At 38.1% G+C, this 21883-nt stretch overlaps 1 protein-coding gene across 4 annotated transcripts in view; it reads left to right on the forward strand.

Moving 5' to 3' along the window:
- Positions 1 to 2912: 2912 nt before the first annotated feature.
- Positions 2913 to 21883, forward strand: part of rptor (regulatory associated protein of MTOR, complex 1) — a 142440-nt gene continuing 123469 nt past the window's right edge. For 2 of the 4 annotated variants that reach the window (XM_067498389.1, XM_067498390.1), the window contains exons 1-3: positions 3054 to 3184; positions 4459 to 4633; positions 20709 to 20811. In XM_067498389.1, coding sequence (XP_067354490.1) covers positions 4466 to 4633; positions 20709 to 20811 — 271 coding nt within the window. In that variant the 5' untranslated portion in view covers positions 3054 to 3184; positions 4459 to 4465. Of the gene's footprint in view, positions 3185 to 4458; positions 4634 to 7161; positions 7228 to 20708; positions 20812 to 21883 lie in introns of those variants that run through there. The other 2 variants (XM_067498392.1, XM_067498391.1) reach the window with 2 other exon arrangements.

The raw sequence follows: 21883 nt of genomic DNA on the forward strand, positions 1-21883 counted from the left end.
TTGGGGCCATTATTAGTGTTGTTTTTTTGGCTCTTTAAAGTCATTTTTGCAACCCTCAATGGGACTTTGTGGTTGTTTAGTGTCTCTTTGTAGTTTCTATTTGTTTTCATCTAATTTTGGACTTTCCACACAGAGACATTCACAGTCAAATCACACATAGGTTCTGAAACTAACAAGGTAATTTCATGCCACCTTCTGGTAGATGGGACATCCCTCTCCCTGCCCTCTTACAATGTAAAAACTGTGACTGGGGTGAAATCATATTCACACAATAAGAAGAGTGCAGCTAGTTTGGAAATAAATTATGTCTAAATCATTACATTTGAATAAATAATTGTATGTATATGATTTGTCAAAACATTACAGTCCAATTAGTGAGTAGATTTTAAGTCATTTGTCCGCATGTGGATTTGGCACAGTTTTTACGCCGGATGCCCTTTTTGACGCAACCCTCCCTAATTTCTGTCGGGGTTGGGCCGGGGATGGGAACAGGCTGTTGGGTGTTCTGTGTCTTAAACCCTATGGTCGTTAGGCGGCCACTCTACCAAGTGAGCCACTTAAGATTAAAAATGTGTATTTAGTAAATGTAAAATCAAAACATTAGTCTGAAAATTAATTATGTATATATGTATGCATACTTTATTTAAAATTGATATTTACTCAATGTATTAACTATTTTAACTCATAGATTTTACTACTAAATACAAGTACTGAGCATAACTAACTAAACTACTTTTAGGTATTGTTTACTTAGTACTAGATCATATATTTTACTTAAACTTTTGTCACTTAAAATCTACTCAGTGATGTTATAAGCCAGTTTTAAAAAAACTAAACAATAACCACATGTTGTACATTAGAAAATAAATGTACACATATTACTATTTAGTAGGCTACTTACATGCAGTCCATTGTTGATTACAGCAAACAGTCAAACCTATACAAATATTGACCTCCCACTGACCTCTTCCTCTCATCTTAATGCATTTTGTTGTAGGTCATTGTCATCAATTGAAGGTAAATTAAAGTTACTTTTTAAACTTTCCAAATGAGGGAATAGCAATAAATGATGTTTAAATTAAAAACAAATATTTACATGAACAAATTTTTTTTAATATCACGCTATTTAGCAAACAACAGTCTAATAGTAATAGCAATAGTAATTTGTGTGTGTGTGTTTTGTAACTAATAATAGTAAATAGTTACAAAACACACACATTTTTTTAATGATAAACCCAGATAGTCCAAGCTTCTTACTTGAAGTCGAGCTTGAAAAAAATAAATCAGGGGATACATATAGATTATTGTTTGTTAATGCTGTTCTTTTAGCCATTTGTTTATTTAGTCTTAAAAACTTCTGCTTTTTGTCTAGTGGGATTATTAAAACCCTGCAGAACAAGAACATGAATAACATACAGTCACTTACATATGTTATGAGATCAAATAGTTTTTGAGTCTAAACTGAACATTAGGTTATTTCCTGTACAAGCCCCATTTCCAAAAGAATTGAAATTCTATGTAAAATGTAAACAGTGCAATGAGGATGCAAATCATTTGAAACCTATTTTGATTGGAGACAAAATATGAAGTATTTAAAGTGAGAAATTAGATAGTTCTTTTAAAAAAACATGCTCATTTTAAATTTAATGCCAGAAACATGTCTTTAAAAAGTTGGGACGGGCACATGTTGGGAAACTGTGTTGCCTTAACTCTTCCTTTAACAAAACTCTGAAAGAATTTAGCATCTGAGAAGCCAAATTGCTTTCATTTAAACGCAAACACTTTTTCTATTGTCTTGCTTGATAAAAGATTTTAGCTTCTCAACAGTGGCCTCCTTTGTTTTAGTTTTACATTATAATACACCGAATGTTTGGACTGCAGGCAGGCCAGTTCATCTCCTGGACTCTTTTACTACTGAGCAATGCTCTTTTAATATGTGCAGAATATGGTGATCATTTTAATGACCAGGGCTTTCTCTAAAAATTTGGTGCCTTCACAGATGAATATGTAACCCAAACTATGTGTATTAACCTCACCCCATCACAGATGCTGGTTTTTGAACTGTGCACTGATATCAAGTCAGATGGTTCCTCTCCACTTTACCACAGAACACACCCAAACTATTTCAGACTCTTTTGACTTTTCAAACCACAGGACAGTTCTCCACTTCCCCTTCTGAAATTTTAAATGACTTTAGGCTCAGAGAAGGCAGTCGTTTTTCAGGATCTTGTTTATATGTTTTTTTTTTTTGGTCAGTGATAGAGTCCTACTCTGCATTTGTGGATACAGTGACAAACTGTGTTCACTAACAAGGACCTATCAATGCCTTTCACTACAGTCTATTTTTATTGCAGTGATGCAGCCATTTAATATTGATTTATTGGCCTTGCCTACAGAAATCTCTCTCAATTCTGTTGATCTTTTAATCACATCATGTCCTGAAATCCCTATTTTATTTTTGCAATTTTAAAGGAGAGATTTTATAACCTGTTCATTTTAGGCTTTTCACACTTTCATACATAACTATAACAATGTATTAAAATCAAATGGTTTTTGAGTTGACTCAGTTGGATTTACGTCTATAGTAACGAAGAATGACATAAGCACAGTGGGTTTGCGTTGTGCATGTTTTAGCATCATCCTTGGTTCGGGCTGAGCAATGTGTGTGTTTATATTTTGCTGTGGGACAAACCGACGGCAGTGACGTGCAACGACAGCCCAGCCGCTCCAACAGTGCATTCTGGGTCCAACCCAAGATGGCTGCGCCCTTGCAGAAGTGCTGAAGAAGTGCCTCTACCGAGAAATTGTCGGGATTGTGTAGCATTTGCGTGAAGAATCCTGCACCAAGTCCGCTCGTAGGGCCACCGGCTTGTGGAAGAAGACCCGACGACCTCAGTCATCGATAAGTGTGGCCGGTGCTTCGTGTGGCTGTGGCAGACTGTCCGTGTGAAGATGGGCCTCGTCTCCAGCCCCTTCCCATAGCGAAGAGCCGTGGGGAGAGGAGCCGCCGATTCTCCTGCAAACACGCACCCGTCCAACTAGGATTTGACGGGTTTGACATACTATACAGGCTGTGGACGCTGCCCTACAATTTTCTGACGAGGATTATTTGCGCGACCGTATCTGTCATCGTTCGGAGACGGAGAGGTTTCCCAGCCCGGGTTGACATTCCCACCGTACCGAGGTTTGTTTCTGTACGCTTCGCTGCCCCCTACTAGCGCCATTTGTGCATATGGGCTCTCGCTGTCCCCCATCTCTCTTCCTCATGTTGTTTCGCAAGACACCTGGGGGAAAAAAAAAGCTTAAAACATTGCTAGCTCCTCATGCTGTTCACCGCTGGTAGTGGCATCCACAGCTTCAGGGAGAGCTGTCAAATTAGGCGCGCTAGCTCTGCTAACAGTTAGCTAGCTGATGATTTGTCAATTGTCAGCTGCTAGCAAAGAGCTCCGGCTGTGCAAGTAACGCAGCCAGGCCGTAGTAGCACAAGTACAGGTGCGTATAACAGTAGCCCAACTAGCGCCTCACCTGTGGCTCGAGCTGTGTTCACGTGGCCAGCTGGAGCCCCCTCATCATGACATCACCCAGGTGTTGCTCTCTGCCAAAGTACAAATAACGTGGATACTGCACTGTAGAGTGTCAGAGAGCTAGTGTGATAAACACTTCTACGAGGTAACTTATTAAGTTGAATGTTGACTAGAAATAATCCAGGTGTGAGTTTGTTTGGTTTCAGTAGATGTGGTTTTAATTCAAGCAGGAAATTCCCAGCAGCAGCCTCTAGAATGACTCATAGCCAATGTCCCGTGAACTAAGGCAACTTTTTTACTCGGACGTAAACTGCAAATTCAGAGACCATTTGTTCAGGGTTTTCAGATGTATTTTAGTGTCTAAACATGGTTATTCATATAGGCAAACTTCAAAGCTGCACTAAAACCCCATAGGTGGAGGTTACTGTAGGTCATGTGGGATTTGTCTTTGTATCAGAAATGACTCTAAAATCTGCGAAGCTAAGGAAACAAGATCACCACACGCTGACCAAGTACTTTCAGTGCTTGATGTTGTGACATTCTGATTTTGCACCCTAATTTATAAATGTCGGTTGACCATATTTTGTGTGCGCTACAAACCAAAGCATCAAACCTAGAGAACTCATATCTTCATCACGGGAAACTGATTTAAACAAGCAGTGTTTGAAAAGACACTTAAAAAACAACAAGCAGCATGTTGTTGTTGCCGCAGCGTAATGTTTTAAGATAACCTGATCTACAGTCATTAAGTGGTAAATGATCAAAAATGTAAATCTGTTCAAGATGAATTCTGATCTTAAGGGGAGTCCCCATAAGCCAGTTTCAATGTTGTTGTGAGAGTAGAGCTCCAGATCAAACATTATGTTGTTGTGTAATCTTACAGTGAGTTGAGAAACATGTCGTCTTTGTTACCAACCTGAGCTCTCCCCCAAAGGGCCCTGATGAAAATGGACTCAGATTTGCATCATTCGCCGGCCGTGGGCCTGGCTGAAGAAGAAGAAGCCGACATGAATGACTGGAAACTCCCCCTGGCCTTCATGAAGAAACGACACTTGGAGAAGATCGAGGGCTCCAAAGCTTTAGCACAGAGCTGGAGGATGAAGGACAGGGTAAGTTTTCTCCTCGTGTTTGTCTGGTATAATGCATGTGGTTGAGGATGCTGCATGTGCAGAGCTCTGCTTTAGGGCTGAACAAGTTCTTTCTCTCATAGGTCTGTCAGTCTAGGGCCTACAGGGTAGATGAGGGTAGAGTGCTTGCAGAGGTCTACAATAGCTGTATTTTTGTTTATTCTCTCTCAGGACATCATGCTAATTGTCATTGGTGGAGCTGATACAGTAAAACAGATGGGATGGGAGCATATGTTGCTCTAAAACCTTTAGGTATTTTTTGGGCATTGATGGTGCCTTTCCAGATGTGTAAGCTGCCCACACCATAGACACTAATGCCCCCCCATACCATCAGAGGTGCAGGCTTTTGAACTGTTCCCTGATAACAAGCTCGATGGTTCCTCTCTTCTTTAGTCTCCATAGTGTCCATGGTTTCCAAAAAGAATTTCAAATTTTGATTCATCCGAGCACGGAACAGTTTTCCATTTTGCCTCCGACCATTTTAAATGGAGAGAGAACACGCCGGCATTTCTTGATCGTCTTCACATATGGCTTCTTCTTTGCAGTGAACTGTGCTCACAGACAGTGATTTCTGGAAGGGTTCCCGCGTCCATGCAGTGATGTTCAGTAGGGAATCATGTCTGTTTTTAATTGAGTGCTGCCTGAGGGGCCGAAGATCACCCGCATCCAGTTTTGACCTTAGGCCTATTTCCTTGTGCACAGAGATTCCTCCTGATTCTCTGAATCTTCAAAGTCTTTACGTTGAGGAACTTTTTTTCTGAAATTATTCGACAATTTTTAGATACAGTTTTTCAGTGACCTGTTGCCAATTAACCTGATTAGTTGGCAAATTGTTTTTTTCATTTGCAGCAATTACATTTGTTGGCCCTGTTCCAACTTTTTTGTGATGTGTTGCTGCAATCAAATTCAAAATGACATGATATTTTCCATGACATGGTAAAATGTCTCAGTTTCAACATCCGATATGCTGTTTATGTTCTATTGTTAATAAAATATGCGTCGATAGGATTTGCAAATCAATACATTTTGGTTTTTATTAGGTTTAACATATTCTCCTGAATGTTTTTGAATTGGGTTTGTAGACCATTCAGCAGCCACAACATAAATATTACTGTGGTGATCCAAGTTTGTGCATAGCTGTGACAAGTGCATTACAGGTAAAACTGTGCTGGGAATTGGTCATTTGTCATTTATAATGCCAGCATTCAAAAAATGTGTCTGATTGAAATCAAATTCACTGATGCTACACACTGTGATTTGAGAGGACATCAGTCAGGACACAGCAGCAAATCGCTGGTTCCCCTCGTCCTTATTACACTGCCAATTCATTTTATTCTGCAGGAGGCAGCCCATGCTACACAGTGACAGGAGAACCTCAAAGGTTTCCCTCAAGAATGGCCACAGTGTGTTTCAGCTCCTATAAAGCTGTCGTTTGATCCACTGCAGTGCTACTAACCTAATTATTTCATCACCTCGCGGCTACAGAGCATTACTTTTCTCATAATGTAATCTTCATACATAACCCCCACAATCTCTGCACTCTGTAAAAGTCCACACAAATCGTAGTTTAACTCCTTGTTGCTGCAATGCACCGTAAGTCTGCACCATTAAATGTGATGCTGCTATTATTTGAGTAAAGGTATTAGCAGTTGGCTGAAATGGCCATTCCTATTACAGAGTCATGCTAAATTGACTGGGTAAAATTTTTCTGTTGCTCCAAGCATTTCCGTCCTTGAAACCCTCATTTATACACAGAATTTACCCTTTTACATTTCTGAGCTCAGTTAGTTGGGTCTGAAGAGAGTTTTTTTGCCGCTGAATGCAGTGAAGATTTGGCTTTGAATGTAGCTCTGCACTGGATTGCAAAGTAATGGACTTAAATATGTGTGAATAATATCACACGATTAGTCGTTATGAATACTCAGCTTGATGTGTATAAATCTGCTTTAGTCAGTGTTTATTAGTCAGTTTTGCATTTGCCAGTTTTTTTTTTACTCTCTATGAATCCCAATAGGGCCAATGTTGTCCTCATACTGTGTAGCAAATCATAGAGATATTATCTGAGGATTGATTCATGGTTGATCAGATACAGTCATTTTGTTTGCTGATGTCAGCTGGTGGACAGTATAGCAGAAATTCAAGTGAAATCTAAGTCTGCCAAGAGAGTGAGCACTAAATATTTCTGACTGCAGGGAATTAAAGGTTTTGCTCTTTGAGATGTGCACACACACGCATGCACTCGCATACACATGCAACAAACTGACTGTGAAAGACCGGACGCTGTATTATTAGAATACCCATTGGTCAAAATGTAGTGCTTGGGCCATAACAGCTATTGAGGTGTGTGTGTGTGTGTGTGTGTGCACGTGTGTACAGGCTTGTGCACAACTGTATGTATTTGCAGCTTGTGTGTGAACTCTGCACTTATTACCAGATATACTCTATGACTGCCTATCAGTATTGTAAAGTAGAGTCCAAGGTCATGACTGTGTTCGGCTTTCTGTAACTAAAGAAAACGTCTAATGTTGTTTAGGAATCTACGAACACAGTCATGGAGTAGTATTTCTGATATTAAGGTCAGTAACTTTTAAAGGGGTAATATCAGAATAAGTGAGCCCTGCTCTGTGTATTGTATTTCCCCCTGTGACTGTGTGGCTTGTAGAATAAAGGCAGTCAATTTGATAGGAAGTGAGTGAATGGGATAACATTTTCATTTTATTCATGATTTCACTTATGTATAACATGACATCTGTATTTTACTGTAATGTAGCAAACAGACCTGAACCTTGACCATTATTGATCCACATTAGGCACTTGATCTTAGCCTGACTAGTCCAGAAAAGAAAAAGCCTTTGCCATAAAGTGAAAAGGTTGAAAAACAACAGTAAAATTGTGTTCAACAGTCAATTATCACATTTTAATGCCCTACAGTGGGGTTTTTAAGGCAGCATGTAGTGACAAAATGAATTGTATTTTAGGCCATCCCTATATATTCACTCAAAACCAATGATCACGTAACACATTAGTCACTAGACACACCACTCTGATGAGTGACATGTGACACTTTTAACAGACGTTGCTGTAATTCTGACTGATGTAAGTCAACCAACTACAACTACACCATCTTTAAGAGTCTGCACTTAAAGCCCATCATTACTGTTTCAGTTTAAATCAATTGTGGGACTGTAGAAAGCCAGAATCTCAGATCATTCGATCATTCGATGCTTTGTAATCCATAGGTGGCCTGTCACAGAGCTGGTTGTGATTTGACCTAACTTGCATACATTCAAATGTTTTCTTCTCAGTTATTATGTTTTACAATTCCCTGTGGAGCTGTAAGCACCGTGACGCCACATTAGTTTGAAGCAAAACCTATGTCCTTCCCTTCCCAGTCTAACATTGTAGACTCTTTACGAACCCTGGCAGCGTTCTGTCTCCGTTCGATGCCCATTTGTCGGGGCCCAATATTCGGCAGACATAGCGTCACTGCGGCTTATTTTTAGGACAATGTGTGGGAGCTATTTAGCTTGTGAATGGTGATGTCAATACAGAATGCAGTATAAAATAGAAACGATTGGTGGCAGTTTTTTTTTTTAAATAAGGGGACAAGCATGAAGATATTGTAGACAGAGTAAAATAAACATACCACTCTTAATATGTGAGCATGAGCAACAAGTAGCAGGACCCATAGTACGATCTGAGCAGCAGCGGAAAGTAAAACTGACCACTGCACACAACATCATATATCTTTTCACCTTGGTGCTTTACTAAATGACAAGATGACAAACAAATATGCATCGATAGAACCTGAAATAACGTTAGTCTGTCTGGAAGTATTGCACCTACAGCAGTCAAAGTGTCAACATACTGACACACATAGTGTTTGGTTAATGCCTTCTCTAATACTCCCATTTCTAATTAGGAGTCTCATTCGGATCTACGAACTTGGTTAGTATTAGTTCCAAGAATAAGGTTCGTTTACACTAATGAACACTCAGCAGTCTTCTAGTCGTCTAGTGTCTTTGAACTAGACACTAAAATGCCTGTAGTAACCTCATTTGTTCAGCTGTGCAACAATATTTTCCCTACGGTGATCAATGATTATTAAGAATTTGATAATTCTAATAGTTTTTATTACAGATGAAGATCAATGTACAGTACTAATCTCTGACTTCTGATACTGATGTAAAGTGATAAGTAAACATGATTAAAAAAGCTGATATCTGAGGAATGTAATGGTTGGTTCTAACTTACATTATGTATAAACTGTAAGAAACTCAAGGACTGTCAAATCTTACACAGGGCTGGTTTGTGGCACAGGACACAAATCCCAAGGGCTGCTGTGTGAGAGGTGTTTTTGTGGAAATGTATTTAGTGAGCATCACCTGTTGTCAGTACTCATAGAAGTATCCATCAGTACGTGCATTTCATCGATACTGTCCCCAGTAGGACACTTTTCACAGCCTCCTCAGCTCCAGCTCCTGACTTCCACATGTGTCACTGTGCCAGAGTAAACCTCTTTCTCAGCATCACTGTGTGATGGAGAGTGTCCCACGTTTGTCTAAAAGCACGTAGCTTTCAGGCACTGGCTTAATGTCTGACGTTCAAAACTATAACCCATCTATCTTGACGTTTATCTGTGCCAGTAACGCAGCAGGATGGATGTGTGTGTGTGTGTGATAGAAGTACAGTGTGCAGTTACACACTTGGAAGATCAGCGTTAACCTTCTAGGTAATAATTAAATTAGTGAATCTACAGTAGATTTAGTAGCTGCAATAGTTTTCTTTACACCTGCAAATGTGTAACCTATAGTTAAATTATATTTAGGGTTGGTCCAGAACCATTAAAGCTGCTGTTACATTTTTATTTTCTAGGAAAAGTCGAATTATTGATTTCCTCTAGAGAATCTCACTATTCTTTTCGGATGTTTTAAGTAGATTTTCATGGCTTGTTTTCAGTTTTCTGGTATTGCTGTAATATTTGCAGTAGTGGCTTTATTGCAAGGATGAAATGCACCTCATCGTCACGAAAGTACATTAAAAGAAGACACATAGTTGGTCTAATAGAGAAAACATTTGTTGTACTATGTTTGTTTTCACTGAGAGAATTTCAAGTTTGCTTCACCTAATATTGCAGCCTAATAAATAAGAAAAACATGTTTAGCTTTTTTAGTTGCTCTAGATTCGATTTACAATATAACTGAAATTTAAGTGATAAGAAGGTCACACATGTTCTAATGTAGCCTAAAAAAAGAAAATGCAGTACATCATATTTATTTACTCCCTAATATTGGAATATTGGCTGATCTATCTAGGTCTAACTATCAGCACTATGGACAGCAGTTATTGGTGGTTCTGATGGGTAAAAGTTTGCATGCTGTTTTATGTGGTATCAGGAAACCATGTAGGAATTCAGCAGTAGCCATTATTTTATTTATAATTATACTCTACTTTGGTTATTTTTATTAGATTAACAGGGCATTTAATGAACTGTGTACATGGGCAGAACTTGTATGAGTTGCGACACATGTACAACATAGCTGCAAACAGAAGTGATCTATAAATTTCTTAAAACAAAGGGTTTAGTGATCAGCTATTTAAGCTCTTATTCAGGATACTGGGAAAGAGTGAGAGCAAAGAAAATTTTTAAAGCGGTTGTGAAGACACTGCAAAAATGCAGAAAAAAAAACTAAACCCTGACGATGCACTGCAAAATCTAGAGACCGCAACACCAGAAACATATTCCAACTTTTAATATAGTTACAGCCATCAGCCTATAAATGACCAAACCAGATTAGATGTGCACCACGAAAACTAACCCAGGACTGATTTAAAATTGGAAAAACAAGACGAGCTCACACTCACTGAAATACGCACACATTTATGCTCTCATGCAAGTTATATTATATTTCACGTGTTTTAGCTAGAGATTCATAACATGGACGTGTTTGCAAACACACTAGTTGTTATTATCAGGCATACTAACACAAACATGCTGTACTTTAACCATGTCCTTCATGAAATGATGTTAGAGAATATTTTAGTATTAATCATCAGGGGCCTATTCATTACCTTTATTTTCCCTGATGCCCACAGCACTGTTGTAATTAACGCAGTGACAGCACAGTGTTGTTAAAACACTTAGTTACCGCAAACTGTTGAATTGTCAAAGCAGTTTGTAGCTGTGTGAAAATAGCTTGCAGGTGTTTGTTAAACAATGTTCTTTCCTGAGATTTTCCCATTGTTTATATTAGGCAATTTGTCATTTCTGTGACCTCAAATTTGGACTTACTAATAGATCCAGTCTATTTTTCACTCTTTAATAATTGAATATTCTTAGATTGGATATTTATTATCAGCTGGTCATTTTATTAGATTTTCGAAATCAATTTGAGCCACTGTAGATTGAAGTGTTGTGACGAACACCTTTCTGGACTGACGCTCACATGCACACACACAAGACTCATTGCAGGTTCTCTCATATCCTGCTGGCTTTCACATGCTCCCGCCTGCTGTTTTTTTTTCGACATAGGAATAATGAAATCAATAAGTCATCAATATCCAAGCCTTTTATAATGATGTGGAAATGAGACAGGCGGCCTGAACTGCTTCTTCTGCATCATTAGTTGAATTCAGTCAATGTGCACAGTTCATTAGGCAGCATTATAGGCGTTCAGTCATGGAAGCATGAAAACGGTACATGTTTGCGTGGTACTAAAAATAATTACGCGCTAGTGATTTTATATCTTAGTTGAATTATGGCAGCATGTTCACAATAATGAGTTCATGGGAAAATATCCTTACAAGAAAAGCACCCTCCCTGCGAAAGTCCACTGAAGCAAAATGCGAACAAATTCTGACATTGGCTGTGGTCTGACCTCTGACCTCTGAGGCTGTCACAAACTGGAGTTTATATTTCATTATTATCTTTCATGTAAACTAAAAACTGGCTTTCTTAAGCCCATTAAGGACAAGCCTTTATCAGTTAATGTAACATTTCTCTATATATTTATATTATTATTATATTATTTAATGTTTGTATAATCATAATTAGTGGAATAATGATTTTTGTTTTGTCAGATGTTGAGGCCTTCTTCTTCTTCTTCTTCTTCTTCTTCTTCTTCTTCTTCTTCTTCTTCTTCTTCTTCTTCTTCTTCTTCTACTACTACTACTACTACTACTACTACTACTACTACTACTACTACTACTACTACTACTACTACTACTACTACTACTACTACTACTACTACTACTACTACCTGACTCAGGGGAACAGAATTGGTATATGCTTGTCAGTATTAATCGATCATGAAAATGTTTAAGAGCACGTTTAATGATAAAACTTTGGCTTTTTTGCTATTAATGTTTAGAAGGTTATTGAAGTGAATTCACTCTACTGTAACACTTGTATGTGTGTTAACTGTATGTTAGAGGAATAGAACAGTGTTGCTGGAAAAGTATTTGTCCTTCCCTGTTTAAACAAGGGGGGACTTGTGCAGACTGACTGAAAGTCGTCCCAGTATAGATAATGCCTGCAATCTAGTGGTGTGTGTTTTAGTAACCTGGCAGCAGTATGCAGGTTCTTTTTTCCTACATCTTCTTACAACTGTTTAAAGTTCCTACTGTCGCATCAGAATCACTGCATTTTTTGCACGTACACAAACTCATTTCTAAGACATTAATATAAGTAGTATCATTAAAAAAATGAATTATCTTTGAGCAAACAAAAAATATTCTGTACTCCGATCTGCTTGTTTGCTATAACATAACTCAGCATGTAATACATTACTCATTATTTGTTGCTCTGATCAAATTACTTTACTTACTTCCCACAGTCAAAAGTAACTTGTTATATTTAAGCAAAGCCACAAAAAAAAAAGCACAAAAACAAGACAACAAGCCTCGTATGTTAACGCTAGTTTCAACTCCAGCTTTCAGTTATTGAACCGCTGTTATTTCAGTTTTTACACTGGCAAGAAAAAGTCAGGAAAATGCCTTCACGCTTTCCTAACTTTTTCTTGCCAGTGTAAAAATGTTCTTTTTGTTCAATTAAATGGTTGTAAATCCATCACGAAACACAAAAAATGAAAAGCAATAATTTCACGCATATTTGAGCACAGGATAAAGATCAAATCAAATCTGCATGTCAGACTTTACTTTTAGCAATATAACAAAAATTGTGACATTCTACCGATCAGTTATTCTAGACATTTAAGGGTCAATTCTGTTAAATTGTTAACGTATGTGCCTCTCAGTTGTTAAAACCTCTGTAAATACGTTCAGCTCTAGTAAACCATTAATCCTGGATGCATTTATAGTTACTTTTCCTTCAAATTAGTGACCTGTCATTTTCACTGTGCACTAAAAATTGCCAAACAAAAACAGCTTTACTTATAAATTTGTCGATTTTTATTTGTCTTGAGAAAGGAAGGTTATTCTCTACAAGACATAGCCAAGAATTTAAAGATTTCCCAGAGATAAGCTGCAGCTAGATCCAAGTGGGACACAACATGCAGCGGAAGACCAAAGTGCACATGTTCCCACGAAGACAAGTACAAAACAAGAGAGAAACCAGTGTGCGCAAACACTTTGCAGAGGAGACTCAGGTCAGCTAGCCTCATGGGCAGGTTTGCCGTCCCCTCTGGTCAAAGTCTTTGAAGTAACAATGGACTCTTGGACTTTTTGCCACAGAGTGCTGTAGAGGTGCATGGTGTATTTTTCTAGGTGTTGTAGCATCTCCCTGATTTCTTCTATGGTTTCTGGATTATTGTGGACAAAAAGCTTGAAAAACAGAAGTTTATGATGTTTACACAGTGTGTTTAGCAAGATGCTCTTCGCGAATAAACCCCATTTTCATGATTAAAAAGCTGTTAGCTGTTATGGTCTGATGACTTAAATGTCACCACCATTAAACTTCCAATTTGTAATTTGATGTGGCAAACTGACTTAATCTTTGAGATAAATAATCAGTTTATTCTCAACAAAGCTGTTAAAGTCCTGTCGTACATGATGATGTTTAATGTTCCCAGCAGCCTCTATAGTCTCTCTTAGCCTATGGTTAGCAACCATTTTTTTAATTCCACATAACAATTCAAAATAAATGTGACTAGGATATTTATTATTGACTTTTATGTCATTGTAACCACAGACCTTATTTAAGGGATTTCACCCATTGAAAATGCCCATAGACTTTGGGCCGAAATGCTAAATGCTTTTAGGGCTCTTTGTGAGTTGAATCCTTACAATTGTATGTATTAAATGGTACAATTTGTCAGGCAAACATTTTCTCATTTGCTATATAACTAAAAGAAACTTATTTTTTTCAAGAGCAACCCAAATACACTGCTCTTTTTCTCTGGATTAGTAGCTCTAGTGTCCAGTGTGTGACCTTGTTGCTCGCAGCGTTCCACGGCACACTCCGAAGAGATCGGGCGTCCCTGTCATTTATTAACCTTTGTTTATTGCAGCCTGACAAATTAAATAATCAGGAACCATTGATCGTTGCAGTGAACAGAGCTTTGGGGCTGAGTGGTTGTCCTAAAAAGAGCACCGAGGGAAAAGGCTGGGAAGTCCCATGGAGTCTTGTGCACTTATTAATCAGACAAGGACCCTAACCAATTAGGCGCACAGGCCGTAACAGGGAGACGTGCGTATGCGTGCACACACACGTACATACAATTTACCTTTTTTTTGTCTTCTCTATTCCTTATCTGAGTCTTTAGTTTTATCACCTTTTATCATAACAAAGACTGTGTCTTCTGTCTCCTCACACAGCAGAAGAATTTGAGATGTTTGCAAATCCATGATGATTAGAGACCACCTCAATTCTAAATTTGTGGAGGCTTTCTTCTTAGATCAATGCCAACATTCCAGCTAAGAGACAGTGACCCATTTCTTTAAGAGCTACGTGTTAAGGGTCAAAGGTTATAATTTCACAGTAGGAATCCACTCACTGCTCTCTGATCACTGTCCTTTATTAAGATGCTAAACCGATTAGAGTTTTTTTTTTTTACCTGCACCTGCAAATTACTATGAGCCATGCAGCTTGTTAAATTCGCAGCAGATTTATCAATTTTTGTACAAGAGGTAATTTCCAAATCCATGTGGTAAATTCAGAACATGTACTTGTTTTCACCGTGCATTTTTGCTCCTGATGTTTTATGTGAAATAAATCTGTATGTTAATGGAACAACCTGGAACAGAAAAACTATCCCTAATTCATCTGTGTTGCTCTCATGAAAATGACTATTAGATGTATTGTAAATGACCTGCATTGGATTCTAATAGTAAAAACAATAATTTCATCAGGGCTATTTAAGTTAGGATGTGGATTATTTCGCCGTGCTGACACATTTAATTGTAGTCATTATGTCTTTGACTGCTTTTGCGAAGGTACAGATATGTTTAGCTTTTGTGTATTTTGTATTCTGTGTTGAGCATTAAAATACAAAATGATAGCTTGCAATTTACTCCAGAGTGTCAACAGTTTACTTTGACATTTTACCTACAATGACAGTAACATCTTTTGTGTCTCTCTGGACTTCACATTTATATATCTCCAAAGTGTGCTGTCATTTCAGCTCTTGTATTTTAAAGGGCAGAGCTGCCCTGGCTTTTCTCAATTGAGTCTATATGTCGTTTTAATATATTTAAGATATAAATTGTACTTTCCCAGGAAATTGGTGTCGATATTTTGCTTCCCCTGCAGAGCTGACAGAGAACAGGCACATTTATATGCATATTAGACGTTGATCATCTAGTTCAGGCTGTCAAACTCAAATCTTTTCCAGGTTTTATAAGTTTACAATGTGTATATATTCAAATGACAAATACAAAGGAGATCACACTTATTTGAGCCAACACAAAATTAACTTGTAGGCAAAGGGACACTTTTTCGGTCGACAGATGATGTCACCGGATGAGACTTTTCATTAACAAATGTAAGGCAAAATTGCCTAGTAAGTGAAAACCCCAACCATTAGCTTCCAAACAGTTTGAGCATTCATTGATGTTTCACTCAATTGGGTCCTGAGCTGTGTGTCAGGGGACATTGGATTGTTTATGACAGAAAGCCCCCAGTTCTTTAGAGAGTGAGAGAGGAGAACATTTTTGGAGTATGTTGTATGAAAACTCAGAGTTTTACATCTGGTCACTAGGGAGCCCATGTGTTAAGGTCCTAATATAACCATGGTTCAAAAAGCCCTTAGCATATGAATTATAAAGCGATATATATCATATGATGATTAAAAAAAAAGGTGTATCCCCTTATGTCATGCTCTGTCATTTATTTCATTCATTGCCTCGCAATTTTGTATTTATTTATTTATTTTTGGCAGTAAGAGGCACTTTTCTTGCTTTACAAAACAGATGCAGCACTGTAGCAACACAAGTGCGCACAAACAAGAGTGACGTTAATGAACATAAGTAGTTTATGTTTTGAAGATTTTAATTACTTATTTTTTATTTGCTGTGCAAATGAAGCAGTTTTAAAGCGCCTTTGGTGGTTCCGACTACCACGGTAGTTTCTTTCTTTTTTTTTTTTTTGAGATTTGTCTCCATATTGTGTTCAAAAGCAGACGTGTTCATCTGTTCCCCTTCATTAAGATGGAATAATGACTTATGCCATGCAAGCTGGAAAATGGCGAGGGGTGAGGAGTTCAGGTGAAAATGAATGAGCTGGTATGTTGCAGTGGGCCTGTGTGTGCAGGTGCATGCACATGTCAAGTCTTTTCATGCTGAGTCCCACTAGCACACTGACCTTTCACTCTGTCGGCAGGAGAGCAGAGGGCTTCTTAATTATGATCATAACAACAGCCTCCCAGCCCTGCTGGGCCATGGGACTCCATATGACCTGCTGCACACACAGCACCAACAGTATAGCTCTATAGTACACACTGGGAAACCTGCAAAAGGTCATTTAGCAGTATTGCAGGGACCTACATGGAGGAATTGTATTTGTGCCTAATATCAAATTATTATACCTTTAAAAAATGTGTTTGTACTTTCTTTTTCTTTTTTGTCAGGTTTTGGTTTTGCCTTGTGCTTGTTATTTACCACTTGAGCTGATTCCTATTTTGTATTTGTAACAGTACTTTGGTTTTATGGTTTAGTTAAATGGTAGAGTTCAAGTAAAAACATTTTACTTTAAAAATGTATGTGCATTCACTCAGGTTACATGAGTAATCAGGGAGCCTGTTTACATGCTCTACCCCTAAATCCCTGTAGCCATACTGCAGATCAGTAATCAGGAAGCAGACCTCACAGTGTTTAACTTCATATGATGCTTATGCAGCTTTCTGAATTCATATACACTTAGTGTCCACTTTATTAGGTACACCTGTACAATCTACTTCAATCCAATACAGCAGTTCTGACATGAATTCTAGTCTGACAATGTTATAATCGCTTAGTTTGAAACTGTGAGAAAGGTGATACTTCTCCTGTGTTTTGGCCGCCTTAACATTAAAACCACTTCTCCAATACTATGACTCACTATGACCAACACGACCTTTCACACAGTTTAAAATTAAAAACTGAGAAACTACAACATTGTAAAAGTCGAATTCATGGAAGAGCTGCTATATTAGATTGTATACAGTAGGTGTACCTAATGAAGTGGCCAGACTAACAGCACAGTGAAATAAAGACATAGTGACAGATATAATAGAGCTCCTTTTCCTTGTGCACCTCCTCTGACTTTAACAAAGACTGTTGAAATTGACGTATTTAGACTTCTATGTGGAGCTGGTTACATTTATACATGGTATAGAAATTGATTTCCTAAGAGAAATTTAATTAACGACACCGATAATTGAGACCACATTTCTCTTCACATCACAGTAGATTTTCTTTCTTTTTTTTTTTTATTTTAGATTTCATGATAAACGGGCCTACTTCTGTTTTTGCCTCAATGTTTTTTCCCCCATTTTACCAAAGGCAAAACTGTAACCAAGTTGCAGGAGCAAACTGAAGCCTGTGTGACGCAGGAAATCTCTGACCTACAGTTAACTGAAACGAAAGTTCAAGGGCCATTGGTCCCAGAGTAAACAGTTAGGCTGTGACTCAACAAGTTGCATGATGACTTGCTGTGACTCACTAGCCCCGGTCACTCAGGCCCATCACAAACAGTTGTCCAGTGGACATGAGAAAGTCACCAAACAATTATCTAGTGACGACCATTTCATGTCAACTTGTTACTACAGAACCACACTCTGCAAAATCCAATTTCTTCAGGGAACAAGATGGATTGTCACTAATGTATTTAGAGAATATATTCATGACTACCAGTAAAACATTACATAAAACTTTTTCTAAGATAAAAACATTGATTTGAAAAGGGGAAAATTACATTAGCCATAACTAGTTTCAATTAATTATTGTTTTTAACTCAGAACTCATGAGCTTATCTGAAATTAGTATTTCTGTAGTTCAGTGTAGAAACAGTGAGCTTTAAGGCTGTAATGAGGGTTGTACCACACGGTCTTTCATCCCATAATCTAGACGAAGAGTTTCTCTTCTGTCTGTCCCTGTCTTGTCTGCTTGTCAGCAGCTGTCCACTGCTTAAACGTATCGACCTTTGCAGAGACAAATAACAGTTTTTTTTAAATTGAGAATTTCTTGTCCATATTTATCTCTATTTTTGTTTTAAACGGGTCTGATGTTTGGATTGTCTGTATGCCAAGAATGTTCCCTTATTTCAGCAACCCGTCACAGTTTGGCAGGTCAAACCCAACAATAGTATCAGGGTGACCCCAAAGGTGCATCTTGAGTTGCCTGGTGTTATTGTCGCTGAGTAACACCTTTGGATTAACCATGAGCTGGATGGCTAAGAAGGGTTAGGGGGCATTTGAATGGAACACTGAGTGTTGATCAAGGGGGAGGGAAATCATAAAATTCAATTCAAGAAGTCCAGGTTTGCATGTTATAATGTAGAAGTGTGGCATTATTGTAACTAAAATAATTTATCAGGAATGTTGTCTTGCATGTATTTGGTTCCACCACTGATTATTGTTGGATGGTGTTGGGTTGCAGCAAACGTTGAGCCAACTTCAATTTAGATTTTAATGGACTGACATTCGGGGCAACTGTGGCGCAGGAAGGTAGAGCGGTCGTCCACCAATCTCACGGTTGTTGGTTCAATCCCCGGCTCCTCTGGTCACACGTCGAAGTGTCCTTGAGCAAGACACTGAACCCCAACTTAGTTTCTCCCGGTGAGTGTTGGCCTCCGCCATCGGTGTGTGTGTGTGTGTGTGATTGTGAGTGCGAATGGGTGAATAAGAAGCAGTGTAAAGCTCTTTGAGTGCCAATAGGCAGAAAAGCGCTATATAAGTGCAGAACATTTACCGTTTACATCCCCGGTTTTCCCTATTTGTTTTTTTTTCTCCCTCAAAACCGCTGCCTTCACTCCCCGCACCAGGATTGTCCTTCAAGTGGTTCAAGTGGTTTACCCTAAGGTTGTCAACTGCCCTTCTTTCCTCCCGCATAGCAAAACCTTTCCAACAAAGAATAAGAAATTCCAGTTAATATGACTCAACCTTTGGCCAGCTGCCAGTCCTTTTCAGTGAGTCTGTGTCTTCCATCCCATCTCGTGACAATAAGTATTGGATACATTTTTTTTTTTCAAAAGTTTATTCATTGAAAATAAACATTTTGAACAAGGAAATATGCAAGTGTGGTGCTTGATGATTACCAGCCTTTTTTGGTTTCCTGTTTGTTGTTTACAGTTGAAATGGACATTTATACTGTTATTGCAAAAAAAAAAAAGAAAAAAAAAAGCAGCATGCTGAAGTCTTTATACCCCACCCCTATTGGAAATCTTTTGCCAACGAAATTCATTGTAATCTTGTGCGTGATAACAATCTAATTTCCATCTTTAATCCCTTGCCAGATGTTGTAAAACCTGAGAAAGAACAAAATGCACAACTTAAAAAGTAAAAAAAAAACAAAACAAAGATTTTAAGAAGGGATTTTAGAAAGTGAGAATGGAAACATTAGCAGTATTAACAAGTGCTAATTTAGACACATGACATAAACCAAAGCAATATGTAAAAAACAACTTAGCTATAACTTTTTTTTATTAAAAATAAGGAGAATTATAATAAATGATATTATGCAGGGTTAAAACTTATTGTCATAGCAGTATGAAAGAATTCTGACAGACATGGTTTCACCTTATTGTAGCTTTGCGGATCAACCAAAGGTACATTTATTTAGAATAATGTGGACAAGAAAAAAAGGCAGTTTTTTTTTTTGCTGTGAAACCCAAAAAGTGTTTCTGAGGTGGTGACCGTGAAGATGGAGTGTGGTTCACTACTAAGTTGTACTTAGTACATAGTACTTAGTACTACTAAGAGTGTTTAAAAAAGTTTAAAAATACAATAAAGTTTTAGCAGATATTTTTGTTGTTGCTGCTCTACAAATAATATTTTTAAGGTATAAATTATTTCTAATTTTGGGGGGCGGCAGGGGCTCAGCTGGTAGAGTGCCTGTCGACCGTAGGGTTGTCCTTGGCAAGAAAATGAACCCCCAACTGCTCATCCCCATTTTGTCCAATGCACTTTAGTGCTCAGTGATTGTTAGTTTTAATTACCTAAAATAGATATTTTCAGTATTTATCAAATGTCTTGTTATTTTGAAATTGTATTATTTTTTATTTTATTTTATTTTTTTTCAATAGAAAGAGAAAGGTGGGGAAAAACATTGACCTTATTAACTTCCTACTCCGCCATTGGAAAAACAACATACGGATCCGCAACTAGTCCGAGTTCTTGGATTAGACCGGAAATGTGGCACAAAACAACTCTCCTTTCTCAGTAACTAATGTTGTGTCCTTTGGGTGAGACACTTGACCTTTACTGCTTCACAGTTCCCTCATTGTCCTGAAAAGCAGAATGTGGTTTACTGGAAAACTTCCCAAACAGATCGGAATATAAGCATGTTTGCTCATTTAAATAACCCACGTGTATAATGTGGTTTGAAAGGCATCGACAATGAAGCCTCCAGTTTGTTTATAAGTTAGTGATATGATAATAATTGTGTCCTCTGTCTTTTCCCCAAGATGAAGACCGTGAGTGTAGCACTGGTGTTGTGTCTCAACGTGGGAGTGGACCCTCCTGATGTGGTCAAGACCTCCCCTTGTGCCAGACTGGAGTGCTGGATAGGTGAGCGAGTCCACAAAGAAACACACCAACATGAATTAAAAATGGATAGAATTCGTAGAGGTTTTATGTTTTGTTATGAAGCCTACTAAGTATTTATTAGTATTTAGATATTCTTATATTGCTCTGTCACCTGGAAATGTCCCAGCCATCCCCCATAAGGCCACACAGTGTGTCAGAACAAAAAGAACCATCACTAGTGAACGTGAACCTTAAAACCTTTGCTTAGCTCCCCTGAGGCTGCTTTACTCCTGGAGTGAGGGAAGCACATGACTGAGGCAACGCTGACGTTTTGGAAACTTCCTGATGATACTGACCTTATGCAGACGTGCATTCAGACACTTGGTTTTTGAACCCGAGTTTGGTTCACTTTAAGGGACAAAGCCACCATGGTGTTAAATTTATGAGGCAGGATCTTCCTTTCAGTGGGTGCAGAATATGAGCTTGTGTGAAAACTTCCTTTTCAATTGTAAAATGATTTGGAGCCAATAATGCAATATGTAAGCAGACGCTTTACTCTTGCAATATGCATTGTCACCATTATAGGCGTCTTGGAGGACATAGCTATATCGTGGAATTATTAAATTCATTAGAAATTTCTCCACATCTTATTTGAGAAAAATAGAAATGGAGCTTACAGATCAAAGAAATCATGAAATGAAATTAAGCTATCATTTGATTCAGATTATGCTGTGATAAGTTATTGTAAGACCTAATTTGTCATAAGAGCAGTGGTTAATTCTCTGCATAAAGCATATCAATGTCTCCCACAAACTTGCCAGTATATTTTTCTCTGCCTGCTGAGTGCAATTTGAGACATCCGCAATCTATATTCTGCTGTTTTTCATGCCATATTGATTTACTCTGATGCTGAAACGACAAGCTATAACTTGCCGTCTGAAATGATAGTATGCATAAATCTTAAATCTAAATTTAAGTTCTTTTTTTTTGCATTGTTCTGAATAAGATTGAAAGCTAAATCATAGTAAGTAATGTGTGATGAATGATATCATTTTGGCTGGTTTGTCAGCTCCACATCAACTTTACATGGTCTTGCTTAGCTATGACTGTTGAG

Source organism: Channa argus, chromosome 3 (assembly GCF_033026475.1).
Source record: "Channa argus isolate prfri chromosome 3, Channa argus male v1.0, whole genome shotgun sequence".
Taxonomy (NCBI): Eukaryota; Metazoa; Chordata; class Actinopteri; order Anabantiformes; family Channidae; genus Channa; species Channa argus.